At 49.5% G+C, this 23557-nt stretch overlaps 1 protein-coding gene across 1 annotated transcript in view; it reads right to left on the bottom strand.

Moving 5' to 3' along the window:
- HROB (homologous recombination factor with OB-fold) overlaps positions 1–19725 on the bottom strand; it is a 31052-nt gene extending 11327 nt beyond the window's left edge. Inside the window, 8 exon segments of the mRNA XM_038753633.1 lie at positions 299–384; positions 473–581; positions 748–888; positions 1745–1828; positions 8963–9199; positions 9201–9785; positions 13221–13271; positions 19646–19725. Of these exon segments, the coding sequence (XP_038609561.1) occupies positions 299–384; positions 473–581; positions 748–888; positions 1745–1828; positions 8963–9199; positions 9201–9785; positions 13221–13271; positions 19646–19648 (1296 nt within the window). The 5' untranslated portion in view covers positions 19649–19725.
- Between the last annotated feature and the right edge of the window lie 3832 nt (positions 19726–23557).

Raw genomic sequence — 23557 nt, forward strand, 5'->3', positions numbered from 1 at the left:
CTCTATACGTTGCCAACTTGTACTTCCCAAGCGCTTAGTACAGTGCTCTGCACACAGTGACTTTTAGACGTTTAGACCCCCCCCCTCGTTTTAGACTGTGAGCCCGCCGTTGGGTAGGGACCGTCTCTATATGCTGCCAACTTGGACTTCCCAAGCGCTTAGTCCAGTGCTCTGCACACAGTAAGCGCTCAATACATACGATCGATTGATTGATTGATTGACCCAGGTCGTTCCAACTCCCAGGCCCGGGCTGTACCCGTCCGTCCGCCCGCCCGCCCGCCGTCCCGCGGCTCCTGACCTGCCTGAGCAGCAGCACGGCTCCGGCCTTGAGCTGGGTGTCCCGCTCCTCCAGCAGCAGGCGATGCACGGTCCCCTGCATTTCCCCTGCGCACAGCGGCCCCGTGGGTCCCTCCCGCCCCGCCGCGACCCCCCCCCTCCACCTCTCCCCCGCCCCCCACGCGCGTCGCCTCACCCGTGGGGTCCCTAAACACGGCCCCGGCATCTCCACTGCAGCGGGTGAGGGATTTGACCATCACGGCCATCCTGGGCACCTTGTTCCTGGGGAGCTGCTTCAGGGCCGCCTAGAGAGGGACGGGGAGGAGGTTGGCGGGCGCCCACCCCGACCCCCGGCCCGCCTCCGCCATCCCCCTGCAACCCGGGAGCGGGGTCTGACCTCATCCCGTCTCCCGGGAGGCGGGGGTGACCTGACGGGGGGTCCCCGCCCACGGCCCGGCCCGGCGGCTGTACCTTGCGCAGGACCATGACGATGCTGAAGGCCCGAAGGAAGCAGGCCGGATCTCCGTCGTCCAACCCCAGCTCAGCTTTCATGGCCTGCCAGGGACCATGGCCAAAGTCCTCTCCCGGGGCATTCTGGGAACTGGGGATGTCCTAGACGCCCCCGGAGAGGGGAGGCCGCCTTGCGTCAGGGAGGGGTCACTCCTGCTTGGAATCCCCCCCACGGGTGGTGGTGGTGTGGGAGGGGTGTGTAATAACGATGGCATTTGTTAAGCGCTTACTATTCATTCATTCAATCGCATTTATTGAGCGCTTACTACGTGCAGAGCACTGTTCTACGTGCTGGGGGCGGATACGAGGTGATCGGGTGGTCCCCCGTGGGACTCACAGTCTTCAGCCCCATTTTACAGATGAGGTACCTGAGGCTCGGAGAAGTTAAGTGACTTGCCCAGGGTCACACAGTAGACATGCGGCGGAGCTGGGATTAGAGCCCATGACCTCTGGCTCCCAAGCCCGTGCTCTTCCCACTGAGCCACGCTGCTTCTGTGTGTCGATACATATGTATTTGTGTATATATGTGTGTGTGTGTGTGTGTGTGTGTGTGTATACACACACACACACACACATATAAACAATATATACGTGTCTATATGGATATATACATTCCCCCTATATAAGGAGGGATATATTCCCCCTTTTAGAATGTGAGCCCACTGTTGGGTAGGGACTGTCTCTATATGTTGCCAACTGGGACTTCCCAAGCGCTTAGTACAGTGCTCTGCACACAGTAAGAGCTCAATAAATACAACTGATTGGGGTTGTTGGCTGAGCTCCCACGGGGGCCGATCTCGGGGTTGCAAGGGCGGGCGGAGTTTCTTTAGACTGTGAGCCCACTGTTGGGTCGGGACTGTCTCTAGATGTTGCCAACTTGGACTTCCCAAGCGCTTAGTACAGTGCTCTGTGCACAGTAAGCGCTCAATAAATATGATTGATTGATTGATTGATTTACCTCAGTTCTCAGCTTGGCCAGGGCCCCGTGGGCCGGGACGTGGGGGCTCTGCACCGCAATCTCTTCCAGGTTTCTCCCAGCGCGCTGCGGGAGACAAAGGAAGAGAGAGCCAAGCAGATGCAGCGGCTGCTGCTGTATAATAATCACAATATTGGTCGGATTTGTTAAGCGCTTACCATGGGCCCGGCACTGTACTAAGCGCTGGGGTGGATAAGCGCTGTCCCTCGTGACTTTTCCTCATCTCCTCATCTCCTCTTCATCATCACGCAAATACTGCGTGGCTCAGTGGAAAGAGCCCGGGCTTTGGAGTCAGAGGTCATGGGTTCAAATCCCGGCTCTGCCAACTGTCAGCTGTGTGACTTTGGGCAAGTCACTTCACTTCTCTGGGCCTCAGTTACCTCATTTGTAAAATGAGGATTAAGACCGTGAGCCCCCCATGGGACAACCTGATCACCTTGTAACCTCCCCAGCGCTTAGAACAGTGCTTTGCACATAGTAAGCACTTAATAAATGCCATTATTATAGAGAAGCAGCGTGGCTCGGTGGAAAGAGCACAGGCTTGGGAGTCAGAGGTCATGGGTTCTAATCCCACCTCCCCCACATGTCTGCTGTGTGACCTTGGGCAAGTCACGGGCTTTGGAGTCAGAGGTCAGGGGTTCAAATCCCGGCTCTGCCACTTGTCAGCTGTGTGACTTTGGGCATGTCACTTCACTTCTCTGGGCCTCAGTTCCCTCATCTGGAAAATGGGGATGAAGACTGTGAGCCCCATGTGGGACAACCTGATTACCTTGTATCTACCCCAGCGCTTAGAACAGTGCTTGGCACATAGTAAGCGCTTAACAAATACCAACATTATAATAATAATAATAATAATAATAATAATGGTGACATTTATTAAGCACTTACTATGTGCAAACCACTGTTCTAAGCGCTGGGGAGGTTACAAGGTAATCAGGTTGTCCCCTGTGGGGCTCACGGTCTTCATCCCTATTTTACAGATGAGGTAACCGAGGCCCAGAGAAGTTAAGTGACTTGCCCAAAGTCACACAGCTGACAATTGGCAGAGCCGGGATTTGAACCCATGACCTCTGCCTCCAAAGCCCGGGCTCTTTCCCATTGAGCCACGCTGCTTCTCTGCTTATATTATTATTATATTATTATAATACTGTTATATTGTAATAAGAATAATAATAATGGTATTTGTTAAGTGCTTACCATGTGCCAAGCACTGTTCTAAGCACTGGGGGAGATACAAGGTAATCGGGTTGTCCCAGGTGGGGCATCCCCATTTGACAGATGAGGTCACTGAGGCCCAGAGAAGTGAAGTGACCTGCCCAAAGTCACCCAGCTGACAAGTGGCGGAGCCCGGATCGTACGTATCTATTTGTAGATATCTGTAATTGATTGTTTTATCTATTTGTATTAATGTCCGTCTCTCCCTCTAGACCGTGAGCTCGTTGTTGGGTAGGGACCGTCTCTATATGTTGCCAACTTGGACTTCCCAAGCGCTTAGTACAGTGCTCCGCACACAGTAAGCGCTCAATAAATACGATTGAATGAATGGATGAATGAACCCACGACCTCTGACTCCCAAGCCCGGGCTCTTTCCACTGAGCCACTGTACTCTCCCAAGCACTTAGTACAGTGCTTTGCACACAGTAAGCGCTCAGTAAATACGATCGAATGAATGTAATTTTATTTATTTGTATTGACGTCTGTCTCCCTCCCTTTAAGATTGTGAGTTCGCTGGGGCAGGGAACATCACTGCTTATTGTTGAACTGTACTTTCCCAAGTGTTTAGTACAGAAGCGGCGTGGCTCGGTGGAAAGAGCCCGGGCTTTGGAGTCGGAGGTCATGGGTTCGAATCCCAGCTCCGCCACATGCCTGCTGTGTGACATTGGGCAAGTCGCTTAACTTCTCTGTGCCTCAGTTCCCTCATCTGTAAAATGGAGATTAATAAGACTGTGAGCCCCACGTGGGACAACCTGATCACCTTGTATCCCCCCCAGCGCTTAAAATAGTGCTTTGCACACAGTAAGCGCTTAACAAATGCCATCATTATATTATTATATTATATTACAGTGCTCTTAATAAATACGCACTTAATAAATACTTGTAAATAAATAAATAATAGAAACTTGTACTTCCCAAGTGCTTAGTATAGTGCTCTGCACAAAGCGCTCAATAAATGTGATTGATTGATTGATTGAAATATGAATGAATGAATGAATGGGGCTCACATTCTCAATCCCCATTTTACAGACGAGGTAATGGAGGCCCAGAGAAGTGAAGTGACTTGCCCAAGGTCACACAGCAGACAAGCAGCAGGGCCGGGATTAGAATCCCGGTCCTGCTGACTCTAGTCATAATAATAATAACGTTGGTATTTGTTAAGCGCTTACTACGTGCCAAGCACTTTTCTAAGTGCGGGGGAGGTTACAAGGTGATCAGGTTGTCCCACGGGGGGGCTCACACAATTTTAAGCCCCATTTTCCAGATGAGGGAACTGAGGCCCAGAGAAGTGAAGCGATTTGCCCGAAGCCACACAGCTGACAGTCGGCGGGGCCGGGATTTGAACCTGTGACCCCCGACCCCTTTTAGACTGTGAGCCCACTGTTGGGTAGGGACTGTCTCTATATGTTGCCAACTTGTACTTCCCAAGCGCTTAGTACAGTGCTCTGCACACAGTAAGCGCTCAATAAATACGACTGATGATGATGACTCCAAAGCCCCTGCTCTTTCCACTGAGCCACGCTGCTTCTCTGCCCGCTAGTCACGCACGCCGCTTTACAAGTTCAGCGCCTCGCCTGGGGACATACTGTGTTCAGGATGAGGGGCGGCAAGCACTACTCTATTACTCTATTTATTTATTTATCACTCTATTTATTTATTTATTTTACTTATTACTCTATTTATTTATTTTACTTGTACATATTCTATTTATTTTGTTAATATGTTTTGTCTTGTTGTCTGTCTCCCCCTTCTAGACTGTGAGCCCTCTGTTGGGTAGGGACCGTCTCTAGATGTTGCCAACCTGTACTTCCCAAGTGCTTAGTACAGTGCTCTGCACACAGTAAGCGCTCAATAAATACGACTGGATGAATGAATGAATGAACTACCATCCTGGGCGACTCCTCTGACACTCATGGCTACCAGTCCAGCTTCCTGAGAAACCCAAAAGTAGCCTGGGGTTCGGGGGGGGCATGCCAGCTGGGACCCCGGAAAGCCTGTGTTCCCTGGCGTCGTCAAACTTGGGGGGTCGGGGGGAAAGAGCCCGGGCTTTGGAGTCAGAGGTCATGGGTTCAAATTCCGACTCCGCCACTCGTCAGCTGGGTGACTTTGGGCAAGTCACTTCACTTCTCTGGGCCTCAGTGACCTCATCTGTAAAATGGGGATGAAGACTGTGAGTCCCCCGTGGGACAACCTGATCACCTTGTTAACCTCCCCAGTGCTTAGAACAGTGCTTTGCACATAGTAAGCGCTTAATAAATGCTATGATGATGATGATGATGATGGGTTCAAATCCCGGCTCCGCCACTTGTCAGCTGGGTGACTTTGGGCAAGTCACTTCTAGCCTTCTCTCTGATCTCCCATCCTCGTGTCTCTCTCCACTTCAATCCATACTTCATGCTGCTGCCCGGATTATCTTTGTCCAGAAACGCTCTGGACATATTACTCCCCTCCTCAAAAACCTCCAATGGCTACCGATCAATCTGCGCATCAAGCAGAAACTCCTCCCCCTGGGCTTCCAGGCTGTCCATCCATTCCCTCGCCCCCTCCTACCTCACCTCCCTTCTCTCCTTCTACTGCCCAGCCCGCACCCTCCGCTCCTCCACCACTAATCTCCTCACTGTACCTCGCTCTCGCCTGTCCCGCCATCGACCCCTGGCCCACGTCATCCCCCGGGCCTGGAATGCCCTCCCTCTGCCCATCCGCCAAGCTAGCTCTCTTCCTCCCTTCAAGGCCCTGCTGAGAGCTCACCTCCTCCAGGAGGCCTTCCCAGACTGAGCCCCTTCTTTCCTCTCCCCCTCGTCCCCCTCTCCATCCTCCCGTCTTACCTCCTTCCCTTCCCCACAGCACCTGTATATATGTATATATGGTTGTACATATTTATTACTCTATTTATCTATTTATTTATTTATTTTACTTGTACATTTCTATCCTACTTATTTTATTTTGTTGGTATGTTTGGTTCTGTTCTCTGTCTCCCCCTTTTAGACTGTGAGCCCACTGTTGGGTAGGGACTGTCTCTATGTGATGCCAATTTGTACTTCCCAAGCGCTTAGTACAGTGCTCTGCACATAGTAAGCGCTCAATAAATACGATTGATTGATTGATTGATTGATTCTCTGGGCCTCAGCTACCTCATCTGGAAAATGGGGGTGAATTATAATAATAATAATGGCATTTATTAAGTGCTCACTATGTGCAAAGCACTGTTCTAAGCTCTGGGGGGGATACGAGGTGATCAAGTTGTCCCACGTGGGGCTCAAAGTCTTAATATTTATTTATTTATTATTTAAGTATTTATTACTCTATTTATTAATTTTACTTGTACATATTCTATTTATTTTATTTTGTTAATATGTTTTGTTTTGTTCTCTGTCTCCCCCTTCTAGACTGTGAGCCCACTGTTGGGTAGGGACCGTCTCTATATGTTGCCAGCTTAGACTTCCCAAGCGCTTAGTACAGTGCTCTGCACACAGTAAGCACTCAATAAATACGATTGATTGATTGATTAATCCCCATTTTACAGATGAGGTAACTGAGGCTCAGAGAAGTTTAGTGACTTACCCAAGGTCACACAGCAGGCATGTGGCGGAGCTGGGTTCAAACCCATGACCTCTGACTCCAAAGCCCGGGCTCTTTCCACTGCGCCACGCTGCTTCTCTACATAATAATTTTGGTATTTGTTAAGCGCTTACTACGCGCCAAGCACTGTTCTAAGCGCTGGGGAGGATACAAGGTGATCAGGTTGTCCCATGTGGGGCTCACAATCTTTAATCCCCATTTTACAGATGAGGTAACTGAGGCTCAGAGAAGTGACTTGCCCAAAGTCACACAGCAGGCATGTGGCGGAGTGGGGATTCGAACCCATGCCCTCTGACTCCAAAGCCCGGGTTCTTTCCACTGAGCCACGCTGGTGAAGACTGTGAGCCCCACGTGGGACAACCTGATCACCCTGTATCCCCCCCAGTGCTTAAAACAGTGCTTTGCACATAGTAAGCGCTTAACAAATACCATTATAGAGAAGCAGCGTGGCTCAGTGGAGAAGAGCCCGGGCTTTGAAGTCAGAGGTCATGGGTTCAAACCCCGGCTCCGCCAACTGTCAGCTGTGTGACTTTGGGCAAGTCACTTCACTTCTCTGGGCCTCAGTTTCCTCATCTGTAAAATGGGGACTGAGACTGTGAGCCCCACATGGGACAACCTGATCACCCTGTAACATCCCCAGCGCTTAGAACAGTGCTTTGCACATAGTAACCACTTAATAAATGCAATTATTATTATTATTATTATTATTATTATTATTATTCATTTTTTTTATTTTACCCCAACCCCCAGCACCAGCAGCCGTCAGGAGCCGCCGGGAGAAGGAGGGAAGAGGAGGCCGATCCGCCCAAGCCCCTCCCCGGGTCCTCTCGGGGGTCTTCCCATCACCAGGCCCCTGCTGACCCCTACAACGGGGGCTGGTGAAGCAGCGGGGCGCTGCGGACAGAGCACGGGCCTGGGGTTCATAAGGTCATCATCATCAATCGTATTTATTGAGCGCTTACTGTGTGCAGAGCACTGGACTAAGCGCTTGGGAAGTCCAAGTTGGCAACATATAGAGACGGTCCCTACCCAACAGTGGGCTCACAGTCTAAAAGGGGGAGACAGAGAACAAAACCAAACATACTAACAAAATAAAATAAATAGAATAGATATGGACAAGTAAAATAAATAAATAATTAGGGTAATAAATATGTACAAACATATCATCATCATCAATCGTATTTATTGAGCGCTTACTATGTGCAGAGCACTGTACTAAGCGCTTGGGAAGTACAAATTGGCAACATATAGAGACAGTCCCTACCCAACAGTGGGCTCACAGTCTAAAAGGGGGAGACAGAGAACAAAACCAAACATACTAACAAAATAAAATAAATAGAATAGATATGCACAAATAATATAAATAAAGAAATAGAGTAATAAATATGTACAAACATATATACATATATACAGGTGCTGTGGGGAAGGGAAGGAGGTAAGATGGGGGGGATGGAGAGTGGTATATACATATATACAGGTCATGGGTTCTAATCCCGGCTCCGCCGCTTGCCTACTGGGTGACCTTGGGCGAGTCACTTCACTTCTCTGTGCTTCAGTGACCTCATCTGGAAAATGGGGATCGAGACTTTGAGCCCCACGTGGGACAGGGTCTGTGTCTATCCTGATAATCTTGTATCTACCCCAGCACTGTACTTTCCAAGAGCTTAGTACAGTGCTCTGCACACAGTAAGCGCTCAATAAATACGATTGATTGATTGATCGATAAATATGACTGATTGATTGACTGCTCTGCACACAGTAAGCGCTCAATACGATTGAATGAATGAATGAATGAACAGTGCTTGGCACATAGTAAGCACTTAAATAATAATAATACTGGTATTTGTTAAGTGCTTACTATGTGCAAAGCACTGCTCTAAGCGCTGGGGAGATACAAGGTGATCAGGTTGTCCCACGGGGGGGCTCACAGTCTTAATCCCCATTTTACAGATGAGGGAACTGAAGCAGAGAGAAGTGATTTGCCCAAAGTCACCCAGCTGACAATTGGCGGGGCCGGCATTTGAACCCATGACCTCCGACTCCAAAGCCCGGGCTCTTTCCACTGAGCCATGCTGCTTCTCTGTACTGTTCTGTACTTTCCAAGAGCTTACTACAGTGCTCTGCACACAGTAAGTGCTCAATAAATACGATTGAATGAATGAATGAATGAACAGTGCTTGGCACTGTTAAGTAAGCACTCAAGTATCATTTTCTTGCATTTATGGTTTGCTTGTCTCCACCCCAGCGCTTCGTACAGTGCCCGGCACATTGTAAGGGCTTAATATCGTAATTATTATTAATTATGATGATTATTATTAGAGGGAGCATCTCAGACCGTCCCTGCTTCAAGGCCTCCGCACTGTCCCGGACCCTGGGGGGGTCCACACATCCCCTGGCCCCACTCACCTGCTGAGGGAGGAGCCCGGCAGGGCCGGGGAAGCGGCGGGGCGGCGGCGGGGCCCGGGCCGGGGAGCGGGCCGGCCCCCGGTTGGCAGCGGTGACCAGCTGGACCAGGTGGGTGGTGACCACCGGGGATGGCAGGGCTCCGGGGGCGGCCGGTGGGCAGCGGGAGCCACGCGGGGGGCCGGCGGGCGATGCCGAGGGGCCGGGGTGAGAGGCCGCCACGGCAGGGTGTCCCGAGAGGGCCCGGCGCGGAGTGGAGATGATGGAGCGGGGGCCCCTCGGTCTGGCCCGGGACCCCCCCCGGGGGGCTCGGAGACGGGGCCGCCTGCCCGGGGCCGGGAGCCGCCCGGAAGGGCCGGGCCCCGTGTCCGCTCAGCTGGGGGGCGGGAAGGCCCCCTGGTCCCCCCAAGGCCCGGCCACCGCGGGGAGGGGTCCGGTCCAGGCCGCAAACTCCCGGCGGCTCCACCGTCCGAGCCTTTTTGAGGCTCGACGAGGGCTCCCCGTGGCAGGGCAGGGCCCTCCCGTGCCCTGCGGTCAGCCTGATGCCAGGGTCCCCGTGACGGGCGAAGGATGGGGCCGCCGGGCTTCGAGCCCCGGGACCGCCCGGCCCGGTGGTGGGGAGAGGCCTGAGGGCGGCTGGCCTCCTGGCCGGCCGATCCAGGCCGGGCCCAGACGCGCTGGGGGTCAAAGTTGGGGGGCTCTGAGCCCGGGGGGCGGCCTGCCCGGGGCCGCTCGGTCCACTGGAAATGGCCCGCGGGATGCCCGCCTTCTCGGACAGGGAGCCGGACAGCTGGCTTTCTGCATCCTCCACCGCCAACAGGAAATCCTGCAATCAATCAATCAATTGTATTTATTGAGTGCTTACTGTGTGCAGAGCACTGGACTAAAAGACATTCATTCATTCAATCGTATTTACTGAGCGCTTACTGTGTGCAGAACACCGTACTAAGCACTTGGGAAGTCCAAGTTGGCAACACATAGAGGCGGTCCCTACCCAACGGTGGGCTCACTGTCTAGAATAATAATAATAATAATGATGATATTTATTAAGCGCTTACTCTGTGCAAGGCACTGTTCTAAGCGCTGGGGGGATACAAGGTGACCAGGTTGTCCCACAGGGGGCTCACAGTCTTCATTCCCATTTTACAGATGAGGTAACTGAGGCCCAGAGAAGTGAAGCGGCTTGCCCAAAGTCACACAGCTGACAAGTGGCAGAGCCAGGATTCGAACCCATGGCCTCTGACTCCAAAGTCCGTGCTCTTTCCACTGAGCCACGATGCTAGAACAGCACCCCAAAAGACAGCACCCCAAAAGCCTGGCTCCGGGACGGCGGCCCTCGTGCTCCAGCTCCAGACCACCTCCTCCGGGAAGGATGAATAACTACTGTTTAAACCCTCACTTTGGGCCAAGTGGTGAGAATTCTCATAGTCATCATCATCATCATCATCATCATCAATCGTATTTATTGAGCGCTTACTATGTGCAGAGCACTGTACTAAGCGCTTGGGAAGTACAAATTGGCAACATAGAGAGACAGTCCCTACCCAACAGTGGGCTCACAGTCTAAAAGGGGGAGACAGAGAACAAAACCAAGCATACTAACAAAATAAAATAAATAGAATAGATATGTACAAATAAAATAAATAGAGTAAAAAATATGTACAAACATATATACATATATACAGGTGCTGTGGGGAAGGGAAGGAGGTAAGATGGGGGGGATGGAGAGGGGGATGAGGGGGAGAGGAAGGAAGGGGCTCAGTCTGGGAAGGCCTCCTGGAGGAGGTGAGCTCTCAGCAGGGCCTTGAGCTCTCAGCCAGGCCTTCTCTCATTCAGAATGAGACTTCTAGACTGTGAGCCCGCTGTTGGGTACGGACCGTCTCTATATGTTGCCAACTTGTACTTCCCAAGCGCCTAGTACAGTGCTCTGCCCACAGTAAGTGCTCCATAAATACGATGGATTGGTTGATTGATTTTCCCCGCTCCCAGCCCCACAGCACTTACGTACATACCTGTAATTTCCTTTATTTATTTCAGTGTCTGCCTCCCCGCCTCTAGACGGGAAGCTCTTTGTGGGCAGGGAATGCGCCAGTTATATTATTGTACTGCACTCTCCCAAGCGCTCAGTACAGAGCTCTGCGCACGGTAAGCACTTAATAAAGATGACTGAATCAATGGATTAATGTATGTTTCTCCAAAGGGACTCCAAATGCCCAGGGACCCATAGGCTCAGGGAGAAGAATGACGTGTTGAATGACGCTGTCGAGACCCAAGTGTGAATCCTGCCTCTGCCACTTGCCTGCTGTGTGACCTTGTCACAGAGCACGGGCCTGGGAATCGGAAAGACCTGGGTTCTAATCCTGGCTCCGCCACTCGTCCGCTGGGTGACCCTGAGCAAGTTACTTCACTTCTCTGGGCCTGTTACCTCATATGTATATATGTATACATAAATACACATGTATATATATGTATATATGTTTGTACATATTTATTACTCTATTTATTTATTTTACTTGTACATACATATCTATTCTATTTATTTTATTTTGTTAGTATGTTTGGTTTTGTTCTCTGTCTCCCCCTTTTAGACTGTGAGCCCACTGTTGGGTAGGGACTGTCTCTATATGTTGCCAGCTTGTACTTCCCAAGCACTCAGTACAGTGCTCTGCACACAGTAAGCGCTCAATAAATACTATTGATTGATTAATTGATTGATCTGTAAAATGAGGATTAAGACTGTGAGCCTCACCTGGAACGGGGATTGTGTCCAACCAATTTGCTGGTATCCACTCCAGCGCTTAGTACAGTATGTCCAGTATTATTATCACTACGATTATCACTCCTCCCCTTCTCCATCCCTCCCGGCCTTACCTCCTTCCCTTCCCCACAGCACCTGTATATATGTTTGTACGGATTTATTACTCTATTTATTTATTTTACTTAAACATATCTATTCTATTTATTTTATTTTGTTAATATGTTTGGTTTTGTTCTCTGTCTCCCCCTTCTAGACTGTGAGCCCACTGTTGGGTAGGGACCATCTCTATATGTTGCCAACTTGGACTTCCCAAGCACTTAGTACAGTGCTTTGCACACAGTGAGCGCTCAATAAATACAATTGGTTGACTGATTGATTATTCTCTGTGCCCCAGTTACCTCATCTGTAAAACGGGGCTAAGACTGTGAGCCTTATGTAGGGCAGAGACTGTGTCCAACCTGATTAGCTTGTATTCTACCCCAGCACTTAGTACAGTAAGTTAGCGCTTAACAAATACCATTTAAAAAAAAAAAGTTATTTGACCGCTCTGGACTTCAGATGCCATTCTTTCCCCCTCCCTCAAGAATGCCGGGAAAATCAATCAATCGTATTTATTGAGCGCTTACAGTGTGCAGAGCACTGGACTAAGTGCTTGGGAAGTACAGGTTGGCAACATCTAGAGACGGTCCCTACCCAACAGTGGGCTCACAGTCTAGAAGGGGGAGACAGAGAACAAAACCAAACATATTAACAAAATAAAATAAATAGAATAGATATGTACAAGTAAAATAACTAAATAGAGTAATAAATACGTACAGACACATATACATATATACAGGCGCTGTGGGGAAGGGAAGGAGGTAAGATGGGGGGGATGGAGAGGGGAACGAGGGGGAGAGGAAGGAAGGGGCTCAGCCTGGGAAGGCCTCCTGGAGGAGGTGAGCTCTCAGTAGGGCCTTGAAGGGAGGAAGAGAGCTAGCTTGGCCGATGGGCAGAAGGATTGGGGGCATTCCAGGCCCGGGGGGTGACGTGGGCCGGGGGTCGATGGTGGGACAGGCGAGAACGAGGCACAGTGAGGAGATTAGCGGCAGAGGAGCGGAGGGCTCCGACTGGCTCCGACTCTGGTCAGCCGTGTGACCTTGGGCAAGTCACTCCACTTCTCTGTGCCTCAGTTACCTCATCTGTAAGATTGGGACCTCCACGTGGGACATGGACCGGAGCCAACCTGATTAGCTGGTATGTACTCCAGTGCTTAGTACAGAGCCTGGCACATAGCAAGCATTTAAAAAAAAGCCAAACAAAACAAGCACCCATAAATCGCTTCCCGATTTTCCTGATCCGGATTTCCAAGGCATCAGAAGCACAGCTTCCTTTTCACCCTTCCCAGATCCATGGACTCACCTAGGGCTGCTGGCCTGGGTAGACCCTAGGCCTCACTGTTTACCCGCAAAGGTCCCGGCCTCCCCTCCCTCCTCCACCCACGGATGCCTAATACTTCCTCACCTCATCTTCAAACTCCTCTTCCACGGCAAACAGCTTCCGCAAACTGCAAGTCTGAAAATGCAGCACAGAGGCAAAGGGGTTACAATTTACAAGTACAATCTGTCCTTATCGGCTCTCTTCCCACTTCTAATGACGTCCTCACTGCCAGGTGTATCTCTCGCTAAAGACAAACCCCCTCCTGCTCCCCCCCCAATGCTTTTTTCTGGGAGCAGACGGCAGTGGGAGACTCGAAAAGACCCTTTGACAGCCCCAGAGGCCTGTCTCTCGACCCCTGGTCCAACGCCAGAAACAGTCTTATAATAATAATAATAATAATAATGGCATTTATTAAGCGCTTACTATGTGCAGAGCACTGTTTATAATGGCATTTATTAAGCACTTACTACGTGCAGAGCACTGTTCTAAGCACTGGGGAATTTACAAGGTGATCAGGTTGTCCCACGTGGGGCTCACAGTCTTCATCCCCATTTTACAGATGAGGGAACCAAGGCCCAGAGAAGTTAAGTGGCTTGCCCAAAGTCACACAGCTGATGAGTGGTGGAGCTGGGATTTGAACCCATGACCTCTGACTCCAAAGCCCCTGCTCTTTCCACTGAGCCACGCTGCTTCTCTAGTCTCTGATCCATCTTAGCCGAGATGGGTCGTCTCACAGTTCAATTGATCGTATTTATTGAGCGCTTACTGTGGACAGAGCACTGCACTAAGCGCTTGGGAGAATATAACAGAGTTGGTAGACATGAACATCAAAAAGAGCTTACAGTCAGTCGGTCCATTCTTCATTCAATTGTATTTATTGAGCGCTTACTGTGTGCGGAGTACTGTACTAAGCGCTTGGGAGAGTACATTATAACAATAAACAGACATGTTTCCTGCCCACAACAAGCTTACAGTCTAGACGGGGGAGACGGACATTAATAGAAATGAAGAAATGACGGATATCATCATCAATCGTATTTATTGAGTGCTTACTGTGTGCGGAGTACTGTACTAAGCGCTTGGGAGAGTACATTATAACAATAAACAGACACGTTTCCTGCCCACAACAAGCTTACAGTCTAGACGGGGGAGACGGACATGAATAGAAATGAAGAAATGACGGATATCATCATCAATCGTATTTTTTGAGTGCTTACTGTGTGCGGAGTACTGTACTAAGCGCTTGGGAGAGTACATTATAACAATAAACAGACATGTTTCCTGCCCACAACAAGCTTACAGTCTAGACGGGGGAGACGGACATGAATAGAAATGAAGACATGACGGATATGGACGTAAGCCCGTGGTTGGGGAGGGACCGTCTCCATATGTTGCCGACTTGTACTTCCCAAGCGCTTAGTACAGTGCTCTGCACACAGTAAGCGCTCAATACGTACGATTGAATGAATGAATAAGTGTTGTGGAGCGGCAAGTCAGGGCGCCGCAGAAGGGAGTGGGAGAAGAGGAAAGGAGGGCTTAGTCAGGGAAGGCCTCTTGGAGGAGATGGGCCTTCAATAAGGCTCCAAAGGGGAGAGTCATCATCAGGTATAAGGAGGGAAGGAGCGTTTACTGTGTGCAGAGCACTGTACTAAGCGCTTGGGAGAGTACGATATACCTCTAGAACAGGGAGACAGACACTAATATATACAAATTATAGCAATGTACATAAGTGCTGATCATGGGAAGCAGCGTGGCTCAGTGGAAAGAGCCCGGGCTTGGGAGTCAGAGGTCATGGGTTCTAATCCCGGCTCCGCCACATCATCATCAATCGTATTTATTGAGCGCTTACTATGTGCAGAGCACTGTACTAAGCGCTTGGGAAGTACAAATTGGCAACATATAGAGACAGTCCCTACCCAACAGTGGGCTCACAGTCTAAAAGGGGGAGACAGAGAACAAAACCAAACATACTAACAAAATAAAATAAATAGGATAGATATGTACAAGTAAAATAAATAAATAAATAGAGTAATAAATATGTACAACCATATATACATATATACAGGTGCTGTGGGGAAGGGAAGGAGGTAAGACGGGGGGGATGGAGAGGGGGATGAGGGGGAGAGGAAGGAAGGGACTCAGTCTGGGAAGGCCTCCTGGAGGAGGTGAGCTCTCAGCAGGGCCTTGAAGGGAGGAAGAGAGCTAGCTTGGCGGAGGGGCAGAGGGAGGGCATTCCAGGCCCGGGGGATGATGTGGGCCGGGGGTGGATGGCGGGACAGGCGAGAACGAGGTACGGTGAGGAGATTAGCAGCCACATGTCTGCTTGTGACCTTGGGCGAGTCACTAAACTTCACTGAGCCTCAGTGACCTCATCTGTAAAATGGGGATGACGACTGTGAACCCCACGTGGGACAAACTGAGCACCTTGTATCCCCCCCCAGCGCTTAGAACAGTGCTTTGCACATAGTAAGCGCTTAACAAATGCCATCATTATTATTGCTATTATTATGGGGTGAATATAGGGTGCAAATGCATGCCCCAGGAGCCTCCGCAGCCTCTTGAAGGAGGAGAGTGTGGCTCCAAGCTCCCAGGAGGGAGCTTTATTTTACCTGTACATATCTATTCTATTTATTTTATTTTGTTAGTATGCTTGGTTTTGTTCTCTGTCTCCCCCTTTTATCATCATCAGTCATCAATCGTATTTATTGAGCGCTTACTGTGTGCAGAGCACTGGACTAAGCGCTTGGGAAGTACAAATTGGCAACATTTAGAGACAGTCCCTACCCAACAGTGGGCTCATGCGTAGGGGCTGCCTCTATATGTTGCCAACTTGTACTTCCCAAGCGCTTAGTACAGTGCTCTGCACACAGTAAGTGCTCAATAAATATGATTGATTGATTGATTGCCATCAGCAGGTGGGTGGGGAGGTTGGGGGTTGCACCCCGGCCTTTACCCCCTGGGGCAATTGTCCCGTGGGTCTGTGAGCCTGCCCGATGGGGCCTGGATGGGCAGGGAATTTTGGTCCTCACCAGGGAATAAGAATGGTAATAATGATGGGATTTATTAAGCACTTACTATGTGTCAAGCACTGTTCTACGCACTGGGGTAGATACAAGGTAATCAGGTTGGACACAGTCCCTGTCCCCCATCATCATCATCAATCGTATTTATTGAGCGCTTACTATGTGCAGAGCACTGTACTAAGCGCTTGGGACGTACAAATTGGCAACACATAGAGACAGTCCCTATCCAACAGTGGGCTCACAGTCTAAAAGGGGGAGACAGAGAACAAAACCAAACATACTAACAAAATAAAATAAATAGAATAGATATGTACAAATAAAATAAATAGAGTAATAAATATGTACAAACATATAGACATATATACAGGTGCTGTGGGGAAGGGAAGGAGGTAAGATGGGGCTCAGTCTTCATCCCCATTTTACAGATGAGGGAATTGAGGCCCAGAGGAGTGAAGTGATTTGAACCGGCAGAGACGGGAGGAGGAAGCAGTGTGGCTTAGTGGAAAGAGGCTGGGCTTGGGAGTCAAAGGACATGGGTTCTAATCCCGCTTCCGCCACCTGTCTGCTGTGTGACCTTAGGCAAGTCACTTCACTTCTCTAGGCCTCAGTTCCCTCAGCTGTAAAATGGGGATGAAGACGGTGAGCCCCAGGTGGGACAGGGACTGTGTCCAACCTGATTACCTTGCCTCATCTGTAAAGTGGGGATTAAAGTGTGAGCCCCACACGGGACAACCTGATTGTGGCTCAGTGGAAAGAGCATAGGCTTTGGAGTCAGAGGTCATGGGTTCAAATCCCCACTCCGCCAATTGTCAGCTGTGTGACTTTGGGCGAGTCACTTAGCTTCTCTGTGCCTCAGTTACCTCATCTGTAAAATGGGGATTAAGACTGTGAGCCCCCCATGGGACAACCTGATCACCTTGTAACCTCCCCAGTGCTTAGAACAGTGCCTTGCACATAGTAAGCGCTTAATAAATGCCATTAAAAAAAAAAGTCACTTCATTTCTCTGTGCCTCAGTGACCAAATCTGTAAAATGGGGATTAAGACTGTGAGCCCCTAATGGGACAACCTGATCACCTTGTAGCCTCCCCAGCGCTTAGAACAGTGCTTTGCACATAGTAAGCGCTTAGTAAATGCCATCATTATTATGATTACCCTGTGTCTATCCCAGCACTTAGAGCAGTGCTTGGCACCTAGTAAGCGCTTAACAGATACCATAATAATAATAACCCACGACCTCCATGAGAAGCAGTGTGGCTCAGTGGAAAGAGCCTGGGCTTTGGAGTCCGAGGTCATGGGTTCAAATCCTGGCTCCCCCACTGGTCAGCTGTGTGACTTTGGGCAAGTCACTTCATTTCTCTGGGCCTCAGTTCCCTCATCTGTAAAATGGGGATGAAGACTGTGAGTCCCCCGTGGGACAACCTGATCACCTTGTAACCTCCCCAGCGCTTAGAACAGTGCTTGGCACGTAGTATGCACTTAATAAATGCCATTATTATTATGATTACCCTGTGTCTACCCCAGCACTTAGAACGGTGCTTGGCACCTACTAAGCATTTAGCAGATACCATAATAATAATAACCCACGACCTCCAGGAGAAGCAGTGTGGCTCAGTGGAAAGAGCATGGGCTTTGGAGTCTGAGGTCATGGGTTCAAATCCCGGCTCCACCAATTGTCAGCTGTGTGACTTTGGGCAAGTCACATCATTCATTCATTTCATTCATTCAGCGTGGCTCAGTGGAAAGAGCGCGGGCCTGGGAGTTGGAGGTCATGGGTTCAAATCCCACCTCCCCCACATGTCTGCTGTGTGACCTTGGGCAAGTCACTTCACTTCTCTGTGCCTCAGTTCCCTCATCTGTAAAATGGGGATTAAGACTGTGAGCCCCACATGGGACAACCTCATCTCCTTGTGTTCCCCCCAGCGCTTAGAACAGTGCTTTGCACATAGTAAGCGCTTAACAAATACCAACATTATTATTATTCATGCAGTCGTATTTATTGAGCGCTTACTGTGTGCAGAGCACTGTACTAAGCACTTGGGAAGTACAAGCTGGCACTTCTCTGGGCCTCAGTTTCCTCATCTGAAAAATGGGGATGAAGACTGTGAGCCCCCCGTGGGACAACCTGATCACCTTGTAACCTCCCCCATGCTTAGAATAATCAATCGTATTTATTGAGCGCTTACTGTGTGCAGAGCACTGTACTAAGCGCTATAGAACAGTGCTTGGCACACAGTAAGCGCTTAATAAATGCTATTATTATTATTATTATTTTCCAACTCCTAGGCCCGGGCTCTTTCCACTAGGCCTCCCTGCCGAGCTGTGGGGAGGGGGCCGGTTCTCCGGGGCTTCTGTGGGAGTGGGGGGCTTCAGGGCCTCTTCTAGACTGTGAGCCCACTGTTGGGTAGGGACTGTCTCTATATGTTGCCAACTTGGACTTCCCAAGCGCTTAGTACAGTGCTCTGCACACAGCAAGCGCTCAATAAATATGATTGATTGACTGATTGATAGGGACTTTATATGTTGCCACCTTGGACTTCCCAAGCGCTTAGTACAGTGCTCTGCACACAGTAAGCACTCAATAAATACGATTGATTGGTTGATTGATAGGGACTGTCTCTACATGTTGTCAACTTGGACTTCCCAAGCGCTTAGTACAGTTCTCTGCTCACAGTAAGCGCTCAATACGATTGATTGATTGTACTTCCCAAACGCTTAGTACAGTGCTCTGCACACAGTAAGCACTCAATAATTATGATTGATTGATTGATTGGGACTGTCTCCATATGTTGCCAACTTCTACTTCCCAAGCGCTTAGTACAGTGCTGTGCACACAGTAAGCGCTCAATAAATACGATTGATTGATTGACTGTACTTCCCAAGCGCTTAGTACAGTGCTCTGCACACAGTAAGCGCTCAATAAAAGCGATTGATTGATAGGGACTGTCTCTATATGTTGCCAACTTGGACTTTCCAAGCGCTTAGTACAGTGCTCTGCACACAGTAAGCGCTCAATAAATACGTTTGATTGATTGTACTTCCCAAGCGCTTAGTACAGTGCTCTGCACACAGTAAGCGCTCAATAAAAGCGATTGATTGATAGGGACTGTCTCTATATGTTGCCAACTTGTACTTCCCAAGTGCTTAGTACAGTGCTCTGCACACAGTAAGCGCTCAATAAATACGATTGATTGATTGATAGGGACTGTCTCTATATGTTGCCAACTTGTACTTCCCAAGCGCTTAGTACAGTGCTCTGCACACAGTAAGCGCTCAATAAATACGATTGATTGATTGATTGATTTACCACAGGCCCTGGGGACACCCACCCCCCCAGGGAGGAGGCGTTACCATGGCGACGGGGAAGGGGGGGGCCTTATGAGGCGAGGAGCGTCGTCGCACCGGAAGGGCGGTGCCCCGCACGAGGAGTTGCCATGGCGACCGAGGCACGAGGTGGGGGGAGGGGATGGGGTAAGGGGGCGTGTTACCATGGCGACGGCAGCAGCTGGGCTCCTTCGTCCGCCATAAGCAGGGTCCGCCGCGGGGGCTGCCGGGAGAGGCCGGCCAGAGGCCTGAGGGACCTTGAGTGACCTTAAGGGACCCTGAAGGACCTTAAGTGACCCTGAGGGACCCTAGGGGACCCTGGAGTCCGGTGGCGGAGCCGGATGGGAAGGAGGCCAGGCCGTGTCCGAAGCCCGATTCGAAGTAGCCGCCATTCAGGCTCGGAACCTCCCCCTTAAAGGGTTAGGCCTTTTTAGCCGGAGGACAAGTACCAGCCACCCTCCTTAAAGGGGAGGCTCCGGCAGAGCCGTTGGGCTCCCTACTGCCCCCCGGCGGCCGCCCCACGCAGGTCCGGCGAACCGGAAGGGGAGTCAGTCTGTCAGTCAATCGTATTTATTGGGCGCTTATTATGTGCTGAGCACTGTACTAAGCGCAGCGCGGGCTTTGGAGTCAGAGGTCATGGGTTCAAATCCCGACTCCGCCAGCTGTCAGCTGTGTGACTTTGGGCAAGTCGCTTCACTTCTCTGGGTCTCAGTTCCCTCATCTGGAAAATGGGGATGAAGACTGTGAGCCCCCTGTGGGACAACCTGATCACCTTGTAAGCACCCCAGTGCTTAATAAATGCCATTATTATAATTATTCATTCATTCATTCAATCGTATTTATTTCATTCCTTCATTCAATCAATCGTATTTATTGAGCATTTACTGTGTGCAGAGCACTGTACTAAGCGCCTGGTAAGTACAAGTTGGCAACAAATAGAGACGGTCCCTACCCAACAATCGGCTCACAGTCTAGACGGGGGAGACAGAACAAAACATATTAACAAAATAAAATAAATGGAATAACTACGTACAAATAAAATAGAGTAGTATATATGTATATATGTATTTATGTTTGTACATATTTTTTACTCTATTTATTTATTTTATTTGTCCATATCTATTCTATTTATTTTATTTTGTTAGTATGTTTGGTTTTGTTCTCTGTCTCCCCCTTTTAGACTGTGAGCCCACTGTTGGGTAGGGACTGTCTCTATGTGTTGCCAATTTGTACTTCCCAAGCGCTTAGTACAGTGCTCTGCACATAGTAAGCGCTCAATAAATACGATTGATGATGATGATGATGAGTAATAAGTACGTACAAACATATACATATATACAGGTGCTGTGGGGAGGGGAAGGAGGTAAGGGGGGGGGATGGGTAGGGGGAATTTGTTAAGTGGTTATTAAGTGCCAGGCACTGTACTAAGCGCTTAGGTGGATACGAGCTATTTGGGTTGAACACAGTCCCTGTCCCACCCGGGGTTTACAGTCTCAATCCCCACTGTACAGATGAGGCGACTGAGGCCCAGAGAAATCGAAGTGACTTGCCCAGGGTCACACAGCATCTTCTAGACTGTGAGCCCACTGTTGGGTGGGGACTGTCTCTAGATGTTGCCAACTTGTACTTCCCAAGCGCTCAGTCCAGTGCTCTGCACACAGTAAGCGCTCAATAAATACGATTGATTGATTGATTGATTGATTGAGCGCTGACTGAGCCGTTAGGCTCCCTACTGTGCCCCGGCTGCCGCCCCAGGCAGGTCCAGCGAGCTGGAAGGGGAGTCAGTCAGGCAAGCGTATTTATTGGGCGCTTATTATGTGCTGAGCACTGTACTAAGCGCAGCGCGGCTCCGTGGAAAGAGCCCGGGCTTTGGAGTCAGAGGTCATGGGTTCAAATCCCGGCTCCGCCAATTGTCAGCTGTGTGAATTTGGGCAAGTCACTTCACTTCTCTGGGCCTCAGTTCCCTCATCTGGAAAACGGGGATGAAGACTGTGAGCCCCCTGTGGGACAACCTGATCACCTTGTAAGCTCCCCAGTGCTTAGAACAGTGCTTTGCACACAGTAAGCGCTCAATAAATACGATTGATTGATTTGCACATAGTAAGTGCTTAATAAGTGCCATTATTATAATTATTCATTCATTCATTCCTTCAACCGTATTTCTTTATCTTCTAGACTGTGAGCCCACTGTTGAGTAGGGACTGTCTCTATATGTTGCCAACTTGTACTTCCCAAGCGCTCAGTACAGTGCTCTGCACACAGTAAGCGCTCAATAAATACGATTGATTGATTGATTGATTGATTGATTGAGCGCTGACTGGGCCGTTAGGCTCCCTACTGCCCCCCGGCGGCCGCCCCACGCAGGTCCGGCGAACCGGAAGGAGAGTCAGTCTGTCAGTCAATCGTATTTATTGGGCGCTTATTATGTGCTGACCACTGTACTAAGCGCAGCGCTGCTCAGTGGAAAGAGCCCGGGCTTTGGAGTCAGAGGTCATGGGTTCAAATCCCGACTCCTCCAGTTGTCAGCTGTGTGACTTTAGGCAAGTCACTTCGCTTCTCTGGGCCTCAGTTCCCTCATCTGGAAAATGGGGATTAAGACTGTGAGCCCCCTGTGGGACAACCTGATCACATTGTAAGCTCCCCAGTGCTTAGAACAGTGCTTTGCACATAGTAAGTGCTTAATAAATGCCGTCATCATCATCATTATTATTATTCATTCATTCAATCGTATTTATTGAGCGCTTACTGTGTGCAGAGCACTGTACTAAGCGCTTGGGAAGTCCAAGTTGGCAACATATAGAGTTGGTCCCTACCCAACAGTGGGCTCACAGTCTAGAAGGGGGAGACAGAGAACAAAGCAAAACATATTAACAAAATAAAATAGAGTAAATATGTACAAGTGAAATAGAGTAATAAATCCGTACAAACATATATACAGGTGCTGTGGGGAAGGGAGGGAGGTAAGGCAGGGGGGATGGAGGGAGGAGGAGGGGGAGAGGAAGGAGGGGGCACTTGTCAACTGTGTGACTTTGGGCAAGTCACTTCACTTCTCTGGGCCTCAGTTCCCTCATCTGGAAAATGGGGATTAAGACTGTGAGCCCCCTGTGGGACAACCTGATCACCTTGTAAGCTCCCCAGTGCTTAGAACAGTGCTTTGCACATAGTAAGTGCTTACTAAATGCCATCATCATTATTATTATTCATTCATTCAATCGTATTTATTGAGCGTTTACTGTGTGCAGAGCACTGTACTGAGCGCTTGGGAAGGACAAGTTGGCAACATCTAGAGACCGTCCCTACCCAACAACGGGCTCACAGTCTAGAAGGGGGAGACAGACAACAAAACAAAACATATTAACAAAATAAAATAAATAGAATAGTAACTTCACTTCTCTGAGCCTCCGTGACCTCATCTGGAAAATGGGGATGAAGACTGGGAGCCCCACGTGGGACAACCTGTAACCCCCTCCAATACTTAGAACAGTGCTCTGCACATAGTAAGTGCTTAACAAATGCCATTATTATTATTATTATTATTATTATTATTATTATTAATCCCAGCTCTGCCACTTGTCAGCTGGGTGACTTTGGGCAAATCCACTGAGCCTCAGTAACCTCATCTGTTAAATGGGGATTAAAACTATGAGCCCCACGTGGGACAGCCTGATCACCTTGTATCCTCCCCAGCACTTAGAACAGTGCTCTGCACATAGTAAGCGCTTAACAAATGCCATTATTATTATTATTATTATTTTATCCCAGCTCTGCCACTTGTCAGCTGGGTGACTTTGGGCAAGTCACTTCACTAAACCTCAGTTACCTCATCTAGAAAATGGGGATGAAGACTGTGAGCCCCACGTGGAACAACCTGATCACCTTGTAACCCCCTGCAGTGCTTAGAACAGTGCTCTGCACATAGTAAGCGCTTAACAAATGCCATTATTATTATTATTAATCCCAGCTCTGCCACTTGTCAGCTGGGTGACTCTGGGCAAGTCACTTCACTGAAACTCAGTGACCTCATCTGTTAGATGGGGATTAAGACTGTGATCCCTATGTGGGACAACCTGATCATC

This window comes from Tachyglossus aculeatus, chromosome 11 (assembly GCF_015852505.1).
Source record: "Tachyglossus aculeatus isolate mTacAcu1 chromosome 11, mTacAcu1.pri, whole genome shotgun sequence".
Classification (NCBI taxonomy): domain Eukaryota; kingdom Metazoa; phylum Chordata; class Mammalia; order Monotremata; family Tachyglossidae; genus Tachyglossus; species Tachyglossus aculeatus.